The sequence below is a fragment of the Haemorhous mexicanus genome, chromosome Z (genome assembly GCF_027477595.1).
Source record: "Haemorhous mexicanus isolate bHaeMex1 chromosome Z, bHaeMex1.pri, whole genome shotgun sequence".
NCBI classification, from domain to species: Eukaryota; Metazoa; Chordata; class Aves; order Passeriformes; family Fringillidae; genus Haemorhous; species Haemorhous mexicanus.
The window spans coordinates 6,940,869-6,961,649 of NC_082381.1; the positions used below are offsets into that span (position 1 = coordinate 6,940,869).

The 20,781-nt window shown below is 40.4% G+C and overlaps 1 protein-coding gene across 3 annotated transcripts in view; it reads left to right on the top strand.

Moving 5' to 3' along the window:
- MEGF10 (multiple EGF like domains 10) overlaps positions 1-20,781 on the top strand; it is an 87,376-nt gene that overhangs the window by 48,160 nt on the left and 18,435 nt on the right. For all 3 annotated transcript variants that reach the window (XR_009490332.1, XM_059873929.1, XM_059873930.1), the window contains exons 10-16: positions 1,838-2,012; positions 2,841-2,961; positions 5,418-5,581; positions 8,416-8,518; positions 17,744-17,890; positions 19,960-20,094; positions 20,430-20,558. Coding sequence is in view for 2 of the 3 variants with exons in the window: in XM_059873929.1 (XP_059729912.1) it covers positions 1,838-2,012; positions 2,841-2,961; positions 5,418-5,581; positions 8,416-8,518; positions 17,744-17,890; positions 19,960-20,094; positions 20,430-20,558 (974 nt within the window). In the remaining variant the exon portion in view is untranslated. The remainder of the gene's footprint in view (positions 1-1,837; positions 2,013-2,840; positions 2,962-5,417; positions 5,582-8,415; positions 8,519-17,743; positions 17,891-19,959; positions 20,095-20,429; positions 20,559-20,781) is intronic.

A 20,781-nucleotide genomic window follows, 5' to 3' on the forward strand; every position in this document is an offset into this window, starting at 1 on the left:
GTGATCGCTGGGATTTTTGTCATAAGGTGCCACTGAATTTGTGTTATGAATATATTCTGGTTCTTATCCTAACAACTATCTAGTTGTTTTTTCTAGATTGATTTTTTTTTTCCCCCCGCCTGCTCTGTATTCTTCCACTGATGAGAGCTCCAGGGTCCTACAGGAATTTAGGATAGGAGACAAACCTGATTATCTTGCTGCATCATGTGTCTTCATAATTTTGCCCGTGTTTTATATGAGAATGTCTCCATTTCATCTTGTTTCATGGCTGGCATGCACATCACTAACAAATAACCAGGGCTGTTCAGTATGAGCCCCATGAGTTTTGAACCATTTCTGCAGGAAAAGGCCTTTCCTCTCACTTTATATCAACACTGTCAAAGGTATTTTAATATCCTGAAGACCCACACATTTTTATGGTGCCATACTGTTTGCATTAAATATACAGAAAGCAGAACACATAGTGATGTTCCAACTTTCACAATCCTTGCCTTCCCTGATTAGCAATGGTTGTTTTCAGCAATTTTAAACTCTTACTTGGACAAGAGCAGCCCTCAAGTCCAAAAGCAGTTCTCACTAATGTTGTGTTCCCATGTTACACTGCAGCTCTTTCAAAGATTGTTGTTGTAATGTTATAAATGTGCTGCAGGTATTCTTTCAGACTTTCAAATGCTTACAGAAATACTCAGTTTTCAAAACACCCCCACACACAAAGTCAGCAAGTCATGCAAAACCAGGCTCTTGTCATGGGTCATTTAATTTGTCTGGAGGAAGGCTTTTTTTTTTTTTTTTTTTTGTCCTTCCAGCACTCTTAAAGGAGCTTCACTTCAATCAGTGGGAGGCAAATATCTCCAAACAGTCTTTCCATTGTAAATATATTGGATTTGGATACTAAGGCTTTCCTTTGGTGAGAATTAAGCAAATGCTTTGTCTGCCAGAGTGCTACAGAGCTCCCCATTGTGTCCCCTCTCCCAGCCTATATATCCTTGCACAGCTGATGATGTCCATTTGTTACAAGGCAGCAGCTGCCTGCGTGGCTCTTCAATGAAACTGCTGTTCCAGGTATAGAGGCAGCTGCTGTGCCACCAGGTATGGCCAGCAGAGAGGGCAGATATTCCCCAAAAGGTCACTGCTCTCATGCTATAGCTGGCTTCTGCCCAGGGCTGATGGTTTTTTACCATTCTCAGTTGTCCTCTTCCAGACTAGTTTAATGAAGAGAACGTTCTTGCTTTGCTGATGGCGTTCTGTGTTTTTATTTCCTGTTGGATGCCATGCTATTTTTCTTGATCCTCTTTCTCAGACAGTATGCTGCTGAGCTTATGCAGGGTTGTGAAAATGATCCTGATAGAGTGGGAATCTAACAACAAATGTTGGGGAATTTAATGGTTTCATCCTCTTAGTATTTGTATCCGGGGATATCTATCTTATGGTAAAAACTGTATTTCAGCAAGGTTTCTGTTCAAATAGAGAAAATTATACCCTTAATTTCTTTCCATGTCCTCCCAAAATGTCTGTATGTTGTATGTTGCATTTCCTATCACAATTGGCACATATTTTTATATAAATACACCAAATTGTGTTGTGGGAAGTAAAATCATCTCACACAAGGCCCTTCACGCAACCCACCTGCAACAGGGGAGATTTTTGGGTGGTTTTGGTATTTTTGTTTGTTTTTTTGGGGTTTTGGGGGAGGGGGTTTGGTTGTTTGGGGGTTTTTTGTTGGGGTTTTTTTTTTATATTTTGGGGTTTTTTTTGGGTCCAGTGGAAAGAAAACAATACTTATGCCACGTTTAGTCCTGAATTACCGAGTTAACCTTTCATCCCCCTGCCGTGGCAGCTGTCACCCCATGTCTGGGGAATGCTCCTGCAAGCCAGGCTGGTCTGGGCTGTACTGCAACGAGACGTGTTCGCCAGGCTTCTATGGGGAGTCGTGTCAGCAGATCTGCAGCTGCCAGAACGGGGCTGACTGCGACAGCGTCACTGGGACCTGCACCTGTGCCCCTGGATTTAAGGTAAAAGAGGTCTCACTTTCAAAGTTTCGCAGTCTTCAGCCCCAGTTATGCAAGAAATTCTTCAGGGTGCCACCTCTCCCTTTCTCCTCCGCTGCGGTAAAAGGGAAGTGAGGGTGTTTGGGTTGCTCTGCTTGTGCTGTAGGACCCTGAAAAATCAGCATTTGTGGTGGGTTCTCACTGCTGAAATGAAGGCATTTTTAGAAGGAGGAGTTGCTTCCTTTATAAGATGTTGGTAAGAATGAGGGCATGCTGTTGAGGTGTAAGTAAAGGGAGGAATGATGGGTTTCAGTCATCAGCTCCTCACACTCCATCCACAGAAACCCCAGCCAAAAGTATTGCTTTTTATACTTCAGGACAGATTATTCTGCAACTTTTACACACATTTCCTATTTCATGTGCTTTGGATGCTAATCCTAACATTTTACAGTATGACTGTTCTTGTGAAAGTAATAACTGAAAACGTCAGCCAAATTAGCTCTTAAAAATATTTTACATATCCACATAATTTACTATTACACTACTTTCTTAAAGTGTTTTGACTTCATAAAGAGCTTCTTTATTACTGTCCACTGATCCACCTGATCTAACCAGGTGCTATGTGACCTGAGCTCTCAGAGCAAATCATAGAAAACTAATACTTACTCAAATAGACTTTAAAATACTTCAAAAGCATGAAAAGTGTCCCTCTCCCCAAAATTAAAGATAATGTAGTGACAGCCTATGACATGCATGGGCTGTATTCTTTTCTAGCTTTTGTATTACTTGAGTCAGTTGTATTGTCTGAGCCTCCTCAGATGGTTTTTGGACTCTATTATTTTTATAATTCAGGGTGCATCTTGTGGTACCCCTTGTCTCCCTGGGACGTATGGAGTGAACTGCTCCTCTGAGTGCAGCTGCAAAAACGGGGCAACCTGTTCACCTGTGGATGGCTCTTGTGCCTGCAAAGCAGGTAAGTGTCTCCTCAGATGGATTTCATTTCCCTGTAGCTGTAAAATGAAATTGGGTTTTTGAAGTAGAGAAGGGGAAACTTAATGAGAAGCGGAAACCTGATGCTTCTGCTGCTTTGGGAGGTGAAAACAAGGAAAATGTATTGTCAGGGAAGAAAACTTGTTCTCTGCTCTTTCAGGACATCTGTGGGGTGTACCCTTCATCTGATGTCAGCATTCCTAATCAAAGTCATACAGAATCCCAGAATGGTTTTGCTGGAATTACATAACTTTTCTAATTTTTTTTTAATTGATGGTTTTAATTAAATTTTAATAATTTGCTTTTAATTAATCATAACCAGTATGTTGACTATAAGCAGTGTGTTAGTTTTGAATCACTTTTGGCCACAATTTAGCTGTTTGTCATAAGCAGCTGTTGTGGGAATACTTGGGAAAAGTTACTGAAACTTCAGGTTTTCCTTAGCTAATTTTGATGTGCTTCAATGAACAAAGCCTGGGGGAGGGAGAGAGAGAGAGAGATGTGTTGTTTAAAATTAGTACAAGAAAAGCAGAATTTATGGGCTACAAAGACATTTTGCAGAAATCAGAAGATGAGGAAGACAAAAAGATAACTAAGACTCCATTTATGTGTGTTGGAAGCTCCCTACCTGTGGAAAAGATAATAAAAAGAGTAAAAAATACAGATTAATTAGCCTGAGAAGTGAGGAATCTATTACCAATAGAGGAAGGAATGCTACGTAATGAAAGAGAATTACATAATTTAGAACCAATGAATAATAATTTCTTTGTTTGCTAAAAATGGATAAATAAGTGAAAAAGTTTAGTGTCTGCATCTGTGTGGAGCACAGAATTTTGTCAGCCACACACAGATAGATCCTGACCAGGAATAAACTAATGCTTGACTTGCTGGCACAGAAAAAACAGTGTTAGAGGGGTTTATTTATACCAAGGTTTAGGAGGATTTGGTAACAGTTTGGGTTGGAAGGAACCTTAAAGATCATTTTGTTCCACCCCCTGCCATGGCAGGGACACCTCCCACTGTCCCAGGCTGCTCCAAGCCCAAGTGTCCAGCCTGGCCTTGGGCACTGCCAGGGATCCAGAGGCAGCCACAGCTTCTCTGGGCACCCTGTGCCAGGGCCTGCCTACCCTGCCAGGGAACAATTCCTAATTCCCAATATCCCATCTAAACAGAGTTTGCTAGACAAATAGCCACTAAATTTTTCAGGGACTGACACTGTTAAATCAGTTATGCAGCAAATGTGGAACTTCTGCTCTTTCCAGAGACAGTATGGCTGATTTAACCCTGTTCAGGTTGATACTGCAAAGCACCTAGGTCATGAGGGACTCCTTGGGCAATGCAGAGTCCTATCTAGTCCTATCTTCCTGTATCCCATGCAGTTTTAATCATGCTACAATGAAAGAGGACAGCAAAAAGTAAAATCAAACTGAACAGAGGTACTTGTCATGTAAACAAAGGAAGATAATAAATCCTGGAAGACAGCTGAGAGAGAGTGTCTCAATTTCCTAGTAAAATTACAAAAAATACATTTTTTCCTGAAATGACCCCTGATTTTGAAGTTATCAATGAAGCACGAGGCAGCCTGATTGCTGTGCATGTGTTTTGCATAGCCTATTGATCCGTCTCAGTGCAGAATTATTTTTCCCTCCACTTACTGTAAACAAGGTACAAAATTAGAAACTTGGCCTGTGTCACTGGTGATGGTAATATGTGACTGACTGCCTCACACTGTTCCTCTTGAATCTGATGGATGATCACATTTTAAAAAATCTATTCACATCCCAGTCTGTCCAGCCTGCAAACCATTGCTATTGGGCATGATCAGTGGTGAATGCTGCATTTTACAGCTATTTTCTATTACACTTCTTTTTTTATTTGGAGAGAAGTACAGAAATCATCTAAAAGGTCTTCTGTGTTCCCTCAAACGATCTAATTTATACAACACTTTTATCTTTCCTCTTTTTTTTTTTTTTTTTTTTTTTTTTTTTTTTTTTTTTGTTAGATGCATGTTAAAACCATATTACAGGACTGCCTGATTTGAATGCTGGTGGAACAATTACAAAAGCAGCAGCTTGAGCCTAGGGAAAATATTCCTAATTGTTTGTAGGCTACACCTTAACACTCTCAGTGTAGTTTTGATCTTCTCAGTGAAATGTCAAGGTGTCTCTATTTCCGTTTCATATCTTCCATCAGTCTCTTTTGCTTGTTGGCACCCATCTGCAGATGTGTGCTGTGCACAGATGTTACAAGGTGCCCTTAAACACCTTTGTTTCAACCTGGACAGGCCCTCAGCTGAAGCAGCTGATAAATCCTGCAGTGAATTTTACCCCAGTATTGCCTATCTCAGAGACATGAAACATCCTCTGAGAGGAATGGGGGGAAACCTGATTAATTTCTGACTTTAATCCCTTCTTTTTTTTTTTTTTTTTCTTTTGGCAGGTTGGCATGGTGTGGATTGCTCCATAAATTGCCCCAGTGGCACGTGGGGACTGGGCTGTAACCTGACCTGCCAGTGTCTTAATGGAGGGGCTTGCAATGCTCTGGATGGAACCTGTACCTGTGCCCCAGGATGGAGGGGAGAGAAATGTGAACTCCCTTGTCAGGTAGTTAAATAATTTCACTGAATTTTGAGTTTTTTGTAGGATATTATTGGGTAGGGTGGGGCATCTGTTATTCTTTGTGTCCATGGGGATGAGTCCCTTTGGAGTACACAGGATGGGGTGCAGGGCCAGGGACAAGCACTAAAAATTCTTCTAATATTTCTTCATCAAATGCAATCAAACTGCTACTTTTAAGTGTAAATAATGAGAGAAAAAATACACCCCAAATCAAATAATGACATTTTGCTACAGTATGAATAAAGACTTTTCATTCCCTCTCTGTCAAAAGTGAGAACTTGTTCTTACCCCCCAGTTCCATGACAGGTCTTTGCTTTTCTACTGGGGCTTTGGCTTCTACTCTCTCCCACACTCTGGAAAATCAGAAATCATTGTGAGGGCAATGGCATGCTCCTTATCAGTTCTGTTCCACCTTGTAATCTGCAGCTTTGGGAAAATAAAATACGTAAATTCAAATAATGTAATTTCAGAAGTTTTTAAATTGTAAAATTCCAAGTGGATTTGTTTTATTGTGTAACTGCTTGGTATCAATTATATTTTATACACTGAAAAGAAATATTTTATAAAAAGTGGGTTTTTCCAGGGTCCACTGTTTTCAGTGATGGGTGTCAATTTTCTGGAAAACTTTTTAACAAAACGAATTATTAAAATAAATGCTCTCTGCCCTTCTTTTCCCTTCCCCTGACAGTTGTTAACTTTTGCAGTGTATCTGCAGAGTAGGTTGTTGGTTTGCTGTAACTGCAAAGGAATCACCTGAAGGCAACACACACCCTGTAAATAACACACTTAAGCTTCTTTCAGTTTGGACAAGCTCTACTGAGCAATGACATGATGGGAGTAGCTGAACTACAGCAGAAAACTGGAAATCACTTCATTTTCAATGAAAATGTTTTCTGCTGAACTGCACTAGGAACACTCAGGAGTGATTATTTGGGTCGTTGCTTTTGGTTTTAAGATGAAGCACTCCTGCAGTGAGTAAAGTGGCAAAGAAAATTGAATATATTCTGGAAAGCTGATGGCAGTACCACCTGTGCAGTGTTTCCAGCAATGCATCTCCATCAGAAGACTGATTTTTCTGTTTCCTCAGGCAGCTTTGTTTATCACTTAGTGCCTGAGTCTGAAGAGTGATGAGACCTCCCAAGCTGCATTAGCTCTTCCAAAATGGACATTTAAAAAAGATGTGTATCATTTCAGAGCAACTGCATCTCTATCCCAAACTTAGTAACATAAAGCTTAAAACTATTTCTGTATCAGATAATTCAGCATGCCCAAGCTCATTGTCTTCTTCTCCCTCTCTCCATCTGTATCAAACAATGTCCATAAGCATTTACCTATTTCAAATGCAAATTCTGCTTCAAAATTCCAGAGCAGAGGAATAAACCGAAATTGTTTATTCAAATAATAATAAATATAATAATTTATTAAAAATAGTTCAAATACTTCCAGTTGTCTGAAATGTTTTTCATGTCTGAGCAGAGACTTTATTTAAATCAATGTATTTCAGTTTGTTTCAGTAACTTCAGAACATTATCACTGCTCAGATTGTTGTTCAAGATTTGAACTACAGTTTGGACTACAGTCCAAGTACATAGCAAGCTAAAAATACTGCTTTTCAACAGCATATTTGAGGATTTCCTTTCATTACAAATCTGATTATATGCAAAGGAAATGCTTAATTTTTTCTTTTTCTGTATATAAAAATGTATTGTTGAGATGAGTGAAAGGCTCCTTACACTGAAGTAATGTATGATTTTGTTCTGCTTTAGACTTGAAAGACTGGCAGTTGAATAGCTAAATCCTGTGGCACTTGGTTGGAATGTATGCATGAACATCAAAGAACAGCAGATTAATTTTCATACAGGTTTTATTCAGATTTTTAATGTGACTGACACCAATTTTTAGCTTTGAATGTAAATTATTGGGGTTTAAACCTGACATGATTTTTTCCTTTTCCTGCCTTTGCTGTGGGCAACCCTGAAGTATTACTGTAAATGATACTGGCCTTTTTTTTCATGCTCTTTTTTTTTTTTTTTTTTAATTTGGCTGTGACACCTTTTATTCAAGATCAGTTGACTGTTATACTTGCCTTGTTTGGAGATTGTAAAAAATCTGCTCTTCTCAGTTTCTTGGGTTGATTTTGTGTGAAATTATCCACCAATCAGTGTGCCAGCTTCTATGGAAGCAGCAGGAAAAGCAAATTCAAATGTTTAAATGTTTCCCATGAAAAAATAAATACACCAGCAGGGTGATTCAACTTGTGAAATCTCTTGTTGATTCAAAAAATGTTGCATAGGTAAAAATAAAAGTTTTGCTTTGTGCACTGCTCCATAGCCAAAGATTATCTCTTTTTGATGGAGTATATGCTGTAATGCAGAGAGAAATGTTTTTAATCAAGAGAAATGTTTCTAATCAAAAGAAAGTGGTAGTTTTCTTTTTTTATGCAGTGAACCTCACACTGAAGGTATCTTGTAATTTAATGGGTTTCACTCATTTTCTTTAAAATTATACCTCTGTGTGGTACCCATTTTGACCTATAAGCAGAGATCTCAGAATTTGATGCAGAAAGGAGACTTAATTGCTTTAGTCTGGGATTTTTCAAGAGAGAATAATTCATTCTTTATCTTCCCCCCTTTAATGAAAGAACGAAAGTGTAGGATGCTGACACGTTCCAAACGCCACAAGTATTTTACATTCATAGCAGCCTGGAGATCCAGGAGAGGTCTGTGTCTGCTTTTTGAGGCTGGGATGACCCTAACCTGTCTCTCCTCTAACTCCCAGCTGCCATCATCTCCGGGGTGTTGTGTTTTTTGTTGCCACAGGATGGTACCTACGGCCTGGACTGTGCCGAGCGCTGTGACTGCAGCCACGCGGATGGCTGCCATCCCACCACGGGCTACTGCCGCTGCCTCCCAGGATGGTCAGGTACAGGACACACCCTTGGGAAGCACTAAAACAGAGTTTTCCCCCCAGGGGAACTTGGTTTTGTGGGCAAAGGAAGAGTTTGTGAGGTTGGAAGTGGAAGAGGACCCCAGTCTGTGGCTGTCGTGTTCCCTCCGCTGATTCATGGGTGGGGAAGTTTTGTCCAGTGTGATCTGCAGAAAACTGGGAATGGAAAAGGAAACTTTAAAGCTTGGGCACCTCCTCTACACAATTCCTTACAAAAGAGGTGATGAGCTGTAAATATCCAAGGTTGTTCTGGCAGCTCTGAGGTAAAGCATCATGTACAGGAACTCAGGAAGCTTGGTTCAGGCAGCCAAGAGGAGGATGAACCATTGTCCTAACTTGTCAACCTCCTAACTTGTCTCAAACCAAGACAACTGTGCTGCCATTTCAGTGTCTCAACCTTTTTTAAGTTTTTCTGCAGATATTTTGTCCTCTACAAATATTTTCTCACAACTTTTTTTCTTTTTTTTTTTTTTTTTTGTAACATTGTGATTTTAAGGACTATATCAGTTGAATCATTCACCAAAATTTTTGTTGGGCACTGTTGTTGCACCCTCTTGCTAGTGAAGAGCAAGATTTTTTTTTTAAAACGTGATGGAACTCTGCAGAAAGGCAGCTATCATGAAATGTTCCCTTTATGTCTAGGAGGGAGTTTTAGGTCTCACTACTCTCTCTCTAGGATTTTTGAGCTTTAAATTTGGAAGAGCTCTTTGATCTTCTGTAAAGTTTAATTAACACTGTGAGTTTTCCCCGCTTGGAGTGTTCCAGCTGCCTCTTTGTGATGCAGTGTTGCAAGGATCACATAGGTCTCACATCACCTGTCTGTGTGGGCTCCTTCCATTTAGTAATGAAGAGTCAGCATGAAAAACAAATCTTAAATGAGCAAAGCATTTTTGTGCTCTGAAAATCAGAGATTTGTGTTTTATTTGTGATTTTAGACATAATCCACTCTTCTATGAACTACTGTTTAGCCTAACTGACTTGTAAGTTCATGATAGAATTGTTTTCTTTTTTTCTGTGTGCTTTTAGACAAAGTAGGTGGAGGTGAGCTTATAACCTCCTCAGATAGGTACAGTCTTGCTCTTGTTTTTTTTCCCAAACCTTATTTTTGTATGCTCTTTCTTCCTAGCTCTCTGGATAGATTGCCAGCATCTTGTTTGAAGTACATAATACTCAGTGTCTACAATTCAGGTTGATTAACTGTAGCTGATTACAGCTTACCTGCTGTTTTTTCTACTTTCTATTCACAGGAACATGACTTTTATGATTACTGGGGGTAGGATGTGGAAATCTCTAGGGGATACAGATACACAGGCACACAAAGTGCTCCTGCTTTGCTCTGGAAGACCAAACCTCTCTGTTATTTACTCATTTTTCTGTTTATTATCTCTTTGAGAAGGCCTGTCTCACCATTTCCTCTCAGTGTGGGGGAGAGGAGCTTTAAGAGCCAGCACTCACCTAACTGAGGCAGGACTTCTTTTGGTTCAGCTCTCTTCCCACAAGCTGTGGGACTTGTGGAAGTGTGACTTGCCATCAGCCACTCAGATGCCTCAGGAGTGCAGAAATTAGTAGAAGCTACCTGAGTGAATTTCAAAAAAATACCATTAGCCTTATACCAGCTATTGCTGTTTTTCCTGACACTACTTTGTGTTTATTTTGGTATGATGTCAATGTCCTTAACTTTCAGGTAGTTTTCAGATAATTGTGTGTGTGTGTTTGGACACATTTCCACAGACTTACATTTGAATCTGCTCAAAATGTGATCTCATGAATTACTAAATGTATTAATCAAAGAATTCCCACCATAGAAACATGTGCAGAGTTGCTGATCTTAATGGTGCAGGTAGGTAGAGCTGTTCACAAGTCCTAAGGGCACAGCTTGAGTTACATCCTGCGAGTCTTCTAAAACTGAAACAGACAATCAGGGTCAAAATTAATGGATCCAGGTTAAAACAGGCAGTTTTGAAAGGCCAGATTAAAAATCTAGCAGCGTTTTTTATAACACATTATTAAAATTACCTGGCCAATGTGATATAACTAACCCAGGGTGTGACAGGCTTCAGGTGCAGCACAGACCTTGACTGTGCTTGGATTCAGGTATGGGAAAGGATAATATATATCAATAATATAGATTATATAATATATAATAAGATAAAGACATACAGTAATTTTGTATAGTGAAATCTTACTTCACCTTTTTTCTTAAAAGGAAAAATATTTCATAAGAAAGAGACTTGAGGCCTAATTATGGATAAAGTGGAGCCCCCCATCCCTGGATGATGTCACCAGAGCAGCATGTGTGTGACAGACTAGTTTTGACATGTTGGTGATGTCTAGACACACTTTACAACATCCACAGCATAGCTCGCTTTATACTCAGTGTCTGGAAAAAAAATCCTCCTCCCACACTTTACATGTCAGAGCAATACCCAGAGAGGAATCCAGGCTTTGTGGAGATGCTTATATTTGGAATGATTAAAAAAAAAGGAGGGAATACTTCAGGAAAGGGCTCCCAAATAGCTGTGCTGTAACAGTGCATTGCAGGAATAGCAGAAGATTGTAGGATTAAGGAGGGAGGTTGTGCATAGGGTTGTGTGGAGAAGCAGGTGGAGGATGTGTGGAAAATACAGGAGCTTTTAAAATGAAAGAAATTATGTGGCTTGGCCTTTGTTTTGGTTTTGGTGTTGGATTTGTGAAAGTACCCATCAGGCATGCAGACATAATAGTTTTAGGTGGGTGTTACCTGCCTAGTTGAAAAACAAAGAGAGGGAAAACCAGATTTTGGATCAGTTTAATGCTTATCTAACCCAAATGAAGAATTTAGTTGCTTAAAACCCTTGGTATTAAACCAATTTTAACCAGTGTTAAATACATTTTGAGGAAGCTTAAAAATGTGAAATTTTATTTCTTGGTTTTAAGCACAAATAAATCCATGACGCCAAGGTGGACTTCCCAAAATGTTTTGATGCCATCAAAACAACACAGACTTTCCAAGAAGGTACTTTAAATGCAGCATTTTCCTCGGCCCTGTGAACAGAACAGCTATCTGCACTTCCCCCAGGGAATTTCATCAGAGGGAATGGTTTATGTAACTTTTCAGAAGCACATGAAGGAGTGACACAGTTGTCCCATAAGGCTGGGGAGCAGGAAACGCTGCATGGGGAGGGTGGGTCAGTGACCTTGGGGTGTGAGGGAGTTCTGGGCCGCTGACGTGGGCACGAGGGCTTGGCCTCAGCCTCCAGACAGAGCTGCAGCTCCCCACTGGGTCAGCAGTGAGATGCTCTAAGGTTTAGTTTTGTTAAGTAGTTTTTAGTTTGTTTTTGAGCATGTCCAGGGTGTTCTCTTCTCCTTTTTAGGTTCTGCTTAGGAGTAAAAGTTCAGTTTTTCACACAACTGTTGTGTTAAAAGAGTCAAGAAACAGTTAAATTAACTTTCATTAGATCTCTGTTTTTATTTGGGGTTGCTGGTTTTCATTTGGGCTCTGTTTCATGCTAAACAGAAGTGACCTAGGTTTACAGGAGCTCTCTTAGAAATCCTGTGCTCTTTGGTAGTTTGCAAAATATTTTCCCTCTGCAGCAGCTTAATTCTGTTTAGGGAAGGAAGAGTTAAGGGTGATGTTTTTTTCCTGGCAGTCTGACCATTCCATCACGTTCCAGGAGCCACATGACAGGATGGCACAAATGAGAAACATCCGCCCACACAGAGGATGATGTCTGCCCCAAACTCCCTCATCCCTTGACATTTTCACTGTATCTTATAAATAACTTCTTGTTCATTTGGAGGGAAAATTCTTTTTCAATTCTCACTAGCCAGAGAGTGGAAAAGAGTAAGAACTATTAAAATAGAAAACAGAAGAAACACATAGAAAATATACTCTCCTGATAGGTAATGATAATTCTCCTATTAAATTAGGCCAAAACTTTTGGTTAACGTCCATTATAAAGGTATATCTAACATTTCTCTCAGCAAGCAAACCAACAGGCACCATGATAGTTTCATCCCTTAATCTTATCTGTTCTGCAAGCAGCTGTCAAAATAAATTTCTCCCAAATTTCCTGGAAGATTAGGGATCTCATATTTTTGCAAACGGAGTTTTCGCATTAAAGCATTAATCAATTAAATTAAGTAAAGCAATATGTTTAATTAATTAAAGTGGCAAAAGCTTTTTCCCTCCAGACAGTTTATTAGTGTAATTGCAGCGATGTGGGTGTTCCTGATCAGACATCACTGCTCTGCTTCTCCCGGTGCAGCTCTGCTGTACCTTTGCATTTGTGAGGAGATGTCACGTCAGGGTGGCGCGACACTTGTTACTCTCAAAATTGATTTAAAGGCTATGTGATGCCAGGGATTATGAAATACCACCAGTCTGCTATCTGTACCAAAACAATGGCAGTGGTTTGTGGAAAAGACAGATGCAGTAATACCAGCCCACATTTCACCAGCAGGCTGAGCGTTCACCCACAGGCTGCAGCAGGAGCGGTGTCAGTGACTTTTTCTGTGCTGGACACCTGCTGGCATTACTCAGCTCACCCATCACCAGATGTGTTGTTTCTGTGTCCCTCCATGTGCCTCTGACAGTATTTCTGAGAGGCACATTTGTTGCTGGATTATAAAGGGGAGGTCTGCCATCTGACACCCACTCTGGTGGAAACACCCAGGTCTGCTGGGAGGCTGCAGCTCTGCCTTCACCCTCAGCTTTCTATGAGTATGCATTTTTCCCTGTCCTACAAAGCAAAAAAACAGAATTGAAAGGGTTCTGTCTCACCTTTGGAGCAAAAGTGAGCTGCTGCTGTAGCACCAGTGCACCCGAACCAAGATTCTCTTGTAAAAACATAGTTTTTCCTCCACTGCCACCAGTTCCACCTGGCCTCCTGAAGGATGAGACCCCATTGGAAGGAATACTCAGTGAGCTGTAAAATGAAATTATTTCTGAGCACTCTCTCATGATAAATGACAAATTTGCTTTTCAAGCTTGGGGAGAAGAATTCTCCAGTAAGAGGTTTGGTTCCACCCTACATCTGGGTTTCGCTGTGTCCGTAGGTCTGTTCTCTGTGCGCTGTGGTGGATTTTTATGTGGGAGAAATACCACCCTTTTAGAAAAAAAAATTGCTTTAAATCAGTGATTAGGTGTACCTGTTGTCTGCCTAGAAGTTGAAAAAAGGAGAATTCTTATTTCCTGGTGGCTGTCTAGGGACTGATAGATGAAAAGAAGAGCACCTGTGGAGTGGATAACAGTATGTAGTAAGAGTATGGCCTTCAAAAGGATACCACAAATACCTCAGAAGGGATTCTACCACTAGAATTGGCAGATAAGGATTTCTACCTTCAAGCTCAGATGTCCTTGTTGACAGCCTTTTCTAGCTAGCTTCTGACCAAAATTTCCAGTCATGACTCTCCTGCTTCTGCAGGGAAGCAGCTGAAGTCTGAACTTCGACAGAAAAATCTCTGTTCTTCTCATTAGCTCCTCAGTTTGGGACACTTAAATTATTTCCTCTTGCTACCTTCAGCAGTGGAATAAGGTACCACCCTCCCTCAAAGACAGTGAGGTACTTGAAAATAGTGCCTATGATATTTTTCACCACCTCTCTTTCTTTGGACTGCCTGTTATTTGACAGAGAAATTAGGAAAGTAATTCTCACCATCAGAAGTTGCAGCTGCCTTGAGTAGAAATGCTAGTTTTTATCAATATGAAGGGCAAGCTCTTGGACCATAATGAGAAAGCATCATTAGCTTTAATGACACCAGGATTCCTCCAGCCTTTGAAGGTCTTGTTCCTTCTTTACTTTGGGCTGCTACATATCCAGTTTTGCACTGACTAATGGGAAATACAACAGTATATAAATAGTTTTTATTTTTTTAATACTGGAAAGTTCCATGTGTGTTAATATAAATTGCACAGCAAATAAAAGTTCTTTAGGGGGAAAAAAAAAAAATTCTTCCTAAAGCTTGGATAACCTTTTATCAGACTAATGGAAACATGATAAGGTGTAAAACAGCACTTACCCAATAGTAAATTTGCCTGTGAAGATAGTAAGAAATAATTGTTAAATTTTTTTCTTCCACTTCAAGTGCTAAAACAAATCATCTCTTTGTTGATATGACTCGGGTGGGTCACTGAGTCTCAACTTAAAAATACAGCATAGGGAGTGTGCAAATGCTGTGCTAGCATGGGCAGAAGGAGTGGTATCCCTGAAGAATTCTTCACTTCATTCATGCAATTACGAATGCTGGGGGAATGCTGATTTGGATGTGAGGCCCCCAGCATAAAGCACTGGGCATTAAATGCACGAGCATTTCTTCAGAGCAGCTTAGCTGAAGTTTATCATGACCATTCAGCTATTGCCTAGCAACTTGTGAAGGCCATCAAAGAGCTCTTTGTCCATAGCTCTGGCAAAAACATTTTCTCGCAGATATCCTTATCAGTATCAGAACCAACATGAAAACTTATTAAAAACTATTTTTTTGTGCAAGAGATTAATACTTGCACAAAACTGTGGCAGTCATCAACCAGTTGGTAACACTGTTGTAAAAGCTGAGTCTAATCTTGCTTTGCAAGTTCTAGTAAAAATGCTTTTTCTCCCTGAATAATTTCTGGCTTTTCTACCAAGCATAGCTTTCTTTGCTGAAATTTCATTAAAAGCATCACTCTGGAAATTAATTTTTAAATTTGTTTTAATCCCTTTAATCTTTCTAAACCTGTTCTTTCTCAAAAATACACATTTGGTTTTTACAACCATAAGAGACAAAACTCAACTTGTTATTTTTAAGTGCCTTGTGAACTTACCAAAATAAATAAATAGTAAGTGAGACTGAAAACTATTTTAATAAGTAGAGATGCAGTAAATAACTAAATGATTTCAGCCTTGCTGCATTTGTTCTTTACACTCAGAGGAGTAAAATTGATTTTCCTAATGATCAAGAGTGAATATAATAAAATCTCAGTGAAACAGAATTGTATTCAGCAGTCTTTCAGTGTGTTATGTTGTCATCACTGTTACTCAGTGACATTTAGTGCACACTGTTTATCTGCTAAGTAGAATGATGCCATTCTTCACCTTCTCCTAAGGGATGAGAGTGGGAGATAAAAAGCAGGTTTTTTCAGTTTCCCTAAGGGATGGTTTTCCCTGATGTGTACTGAAGGAGCCTTTTTCCCCCCTTTTTTCATTTTTAGTGGTAGTTTCTGTCTGTTTTAAGCCCTGTGGCTCTGTGCAGCATGGGACCCATTGTCTTCCCCATCCCAGTGTGCCCACATCACCCTCGGACACTCTGCTGTCATAAAGCATCCTCTGTGCACAGATCAAGGCAGTATAATTGAGCCTGGTGTTATTGTATGTCACTGGTCTACATAATCTCAGATAATGCACTTTGGTAGCTCTTGGCAACCACTGGCTTGTTAATAGTGACCATTATACACTGAGCACCGCTGACACCCATTGAGGCTGTGAAAAATGTCTTTTCTGCAGCAGGGTGCACTGAGTGCAGCTATGTGTGATATGGCAGATAACCCTCTGAGGGGCTCTGTCTGTGTTTTCACAGACTTAGAGACCCAAATTCTCAAGTTTGGGAATACCAGAAAAAAGCAGCAGCTGGAAGAAGTGGTCTTGTTTCTGGGGAAAAAAAAATTAATTTAATGCAGTGATGTCATAACTGCTCTTGTGCACCAGCGTCTATCAAAATCAAACCTCTCTCTTTAATTTGCTTAAATGAGTTAATGAAAAGTTTGAACTAGACTGCTGAGAACCAAGTCAGCACTGCCTCTCAAATGTAGATGGAGACAGGAGAATGACACTGTCTAGGCAGGCAGAAAGTGAAAAAAGGAGTGATGTAAGCAGCCTTTCATTTTCTGACAATAGGTTTGTTTTAGGTCAGTACTGGTGATCATTGTGCAGTTAGGGCTTTGAGGTGGCCTGGGTACTGTCTGTCAGTATCTGGATTTTTAAAGTCAGGTGTTCTTCTGTCGTGCTGGCACAGGTTGGTGCAATCTGTTGAAACACATATTTGATTCTTCAGTCTGTTGATTGTCCTGCAGAGAGAAACAGTTCAAGAGTCTGGAGTTCTACCTTTCCTCTAATTAGAGAGTTGGTTTTTAGATACGGGTAGCTTTGCAAGGCACATGCTGGGGGTGTTGAGGAATCACCTCTTAGTCTGATCTATCAGCAAACCATGTAATTATTTCTTAGGATTTTTACAAGTAGTAGGTTCTGGAGTTCAAGATTAAAAGATTTTTTTTTTCCTTGTCACATGTAAAACTGTTTTGCGTTTTTTAGGACCCTGGCAGCCACTGAACCTGTGGCATATTTTGCTGGAAATACTTACAAAGCAAGACATGGTTGTGGTTGGATCCAGTCCACTTTTCCCTTAGTGGAGGGTTCATTCAGTAGAGGCATTACAATAAAACTTGATTGTTAATGCAAAGTGCTGCAGACACAATAGGGTCTGGGTTCCATGGTGGTGCCTGCTGGCGTTTAACATGCACAGTGCTTCTTAAAAAGCAGGGAAATTATATTTAATGCTGCTGCATTGTGAAGAAAAATGACAAGCAAACAAACAAAAGAACCCAGCAAATAAACTGTGATTGGATGGTTGTAATGGGTGGTGTGTGTTAGGATCTATGTGTAGAGATTCAGGTTGTGGCCATTTTACAATCAGTTTTATACTGAAACAGGTTAAACAAAGCACTGACTGACCAGCATCCTTAGCATAGTGGCAGCTCAGCATTTTGGAATGCTCACATGGTGTGTTTGGAAACCCTTTGTGTGCACTACATTTTTCCGTTCAGTACGAGGCTGAGCAGTAATCAGCTCGCCACTAATTAGAAATCATTCCATGTCCTGCACCCCATTATTATACACAAGTTATATCAGACACAAAGAATGCTCAGAGGGAAAAGTTCTGCAATACCTTCTGTCGTGCATTTCCCAAACATAAAATCTGAAACCAAAAACCTTCTGCTATTTTGAAACAGGCATTATGGAGGAAGCAAAAGCCATTTATGTGCCTCTCACCAAAACTGGAATATGAGGGAAATTTCACTGTTCTGGGGAAGGCAGGAACAGAGATGCAGGTTTATCTTGTTGTACTTTCCTGGTGTTAGTGATGTTTTGATAAACAGGTTGTGTGAGCTGCGTTTTAAAGTTCGGAAAAGGTTTAACCTAGCTGTTCACAAGAGCTCTTCACAGATGTTTTGTTTGTTTGTGGTTGCAGGTATTCACTGTGACAGTGTGTGTGCTGAGGGACAGTGGGGTCCAAATTGCTCCTTGCCTTGTTACTGCAAAAATGGAGCATCCTGCTCTCCAGATGATGGGATCTGTGAGTGTGCACCAGGATACAGAGGCACCACTTGCCAGAGAAGTAAGGACAACATAACTGCTCTAAAAATCTGTGTCCCTCCCTCAGTTGCTTGGAAAACATATCATACAACATCCTAATGCTTTGCTGATTGCAGTGTGAAAGACTAGGAAACACTCCTTGACTGGACATTTTGTCAAAACACATGAATATTCAGAAAAAAAAAAAGGGTTACATGAAATGAACAAATGTGTCCATCTAGTAGTGCTTTCCTTGTTATGGTACAGCTTTCCTTTTATTCACTTTCTGTCCTGTGGCACTGTTAAGAGCGTGACTTTCCAAGGCATGTCATAAGGGATTCCAATCTAAAGCATTTCCAAACGTGATTGATGACTGTTGAGTTTGTAAAACAGGTAAATAAAACATACTTGAGTTTCAGAAACTAAAAGCTTTCCCATTGTCGGCTAGGGACCATTAGCTTAGTTAATATTTGGGGCTTTAGCACTTGTTTTGTAAGAATAGTCAGTGGGATCAGGCCCCACAGTCAGCAGAGGATGTCCAGTGTGCCCATGGCTCCTTTGGAAAACTTGCCTGGGTAAAATACAAATTTCACATAGAGAGATACAGATGAACTAAGGAAAATCATGCCAGAATCAGGGAGGTAAATAATTAAGTCTGCCCTTCCAAGATTTGTCACATTTTGCCAGTAGTCCAGCTGTCTTCAGTTTGAACCACTGAAGCTGTGAGGGAAATGTGTTCAGGGAAGAGAAATGTGATTTTTCTGGAACTGGAGGGAGGCCCAGTTTCCAGAGTAGATCTCGTAGAAACAGGATCCAGGAGCAGGTAGTTTAAGGACAAGCAGAGATGCTCCTGGCCCTTCCAAAAGAGGCTTAAAAGGCAGGAGATGACCTGAAATGGTCACTGTCAGGAGAAGGAGAAACAGAGGAAGGTGGAGTTCTGTCAGTCCAGGAATGGCAACATTTCCAGCTGAAGGCTGTGTCATGGCACTGCTAAATCCCACATCAGTGTGGCATTAGTATTCCTTGAGCATGTCTGACTATGGGCACTAATTATTCTCACTATCTGATCTCTAAGGGCCCTGCAGTCAATCAGTGCATCCGAAGTGTAACACTGCCATGTGAAAATGTCGCCTGGTGTTTTGGAACTGTGCCTATAACCTGGACAAGGGGCTCCCAGTCCAGTGCCCCTCTGAGGCATGGTCTGCAGGCTGGGAAGACAAAGGTCATAGGAATAATTTGGATCCTGGTCAGAAACTGCCTTTTCAGTAAACAGGAAGACCCTTTGGCACTGTTTCACTTGGAGAAGTTAATCTCTCTGGAGAGATCCTGGCCATATAACTTGTATCAAGTGTGTAATTAAAAGACTGAATCTTCAATGAAATTGAAATATTGAAAAGATTCCAAGGTAGTTTAGTCAGTGCTAATTGCAGCTGTTCAGGTATTTCTCTTGCTTTCTTACCTAATATTCTAATTTATCAGGAAATAAATGCCAGAAGGGATTAGATCAACAAAGAAGGAGAAGCAGCCTTTTTTTCCTCCCCTTTTTTTCTTTTTCTTCTTGAGAAACTCGTGCTTTTAGCATCACAATTAACTGCACAATTCTGTATTTCTGGTCTCAGGTTCCCTGAAAGTTAGAGTGACTCTGTATCATGTAAAAGAAAGGCTGACTGGAAAACATCTGTGCTTTTTATCCCGTGAAGTTGTGGCTATTTGAATTCCAAGTTAAAAAACACATCAGGAATCAAGGTCTAAGATGACCTTACTCATCTAGAGATAAAACTGTTCTCTCTGTTACTTCAGATGTGCTTCAAAAGATGTCCTTGTTTAGCAAAAAAAAAAAGGATGCATGCATTCCAAATGTTGTCCAAGTTCAGGGTGGCTTGACATGTAATGGAATGTCAACAAAGTCGTGATGAACCAGAATTACACCAAATCCTTTAGGAGAGGGAGCAGCTCTTCTTTTGGGAGTGTAAATCACTGAACTGCACAGATAACAACGACCACCTCTGGGGCTGGAAAGCAGAGCCAGCTGCAGGCCAGGGGCAGGTGGCCTGCAAGGGTGGCTGATGGCAGGACAGCAGCAGTGACAGCTCGTCCTCTCTGGTTTTCCAGTCTGCTCGCCGGGGTTCTACGGCCACCGCTGCAGCCAGACCTGCCCCCAGTGCGTGCACAGCAGTGGCCCCTGCCACCACATCACTGGCCTGTGTGACTGCCTGCCTGGATTCACAGGAGCCCTCTGCAATGAAGGTACAGCGGGCCATAAAGACCCCATGGAATGATTTCCGTTCCATCTCTTGGGAGGTGTGAAACCAAAGATACTTTCTGTTGTGTAATGTTCAGTTTATAAATCAGAAGTCTTAGGTTGTTTCATCCTTCAGTGTGAAAGCCTCTGTACTCTTAATTGCATTGTTTGTGTAGTGAGTATGGATATTGTGCTCACTGTAATTTATAATACCTCACTTTACCCGTATATTAAGCAATACCTCTCTCAATCCAAATGTTAGTAATTTTCTCCTGAAATGAAGAAAATGAAATCTTGTTCTGATCACTAAGGAGTTCTAATTCTGACAATGTCTTCTCAGTATGTCCCAGTGGCAGATTTGGGAAGAACTGTGCTGGAATCTGCACCTGCACCAATAATGGGACTTGTAATCCTATTGATAGATCCTGTCAGTGCTACCCTGGATGGATTGGTAGTGACTGCTCTCAGCGTAAGTACCTGGATTTTTTTCACCTTTAATTTTAGAACAAATAATCACGGTGCAGCTACTTAAAATACTTTTTTCTTTTTTTTTTTCTTTTTTTTTTTTTTTTTTTTTGGGTAAAGTAACACTGTCTTAAGTCATAAATTAGAACTTCATGGTAAATAATGGAGAGATAAATAATCCCAAACTTCTCTGGCCAGGCCAAGAACAAAGCTGAATTTTTCTCAGG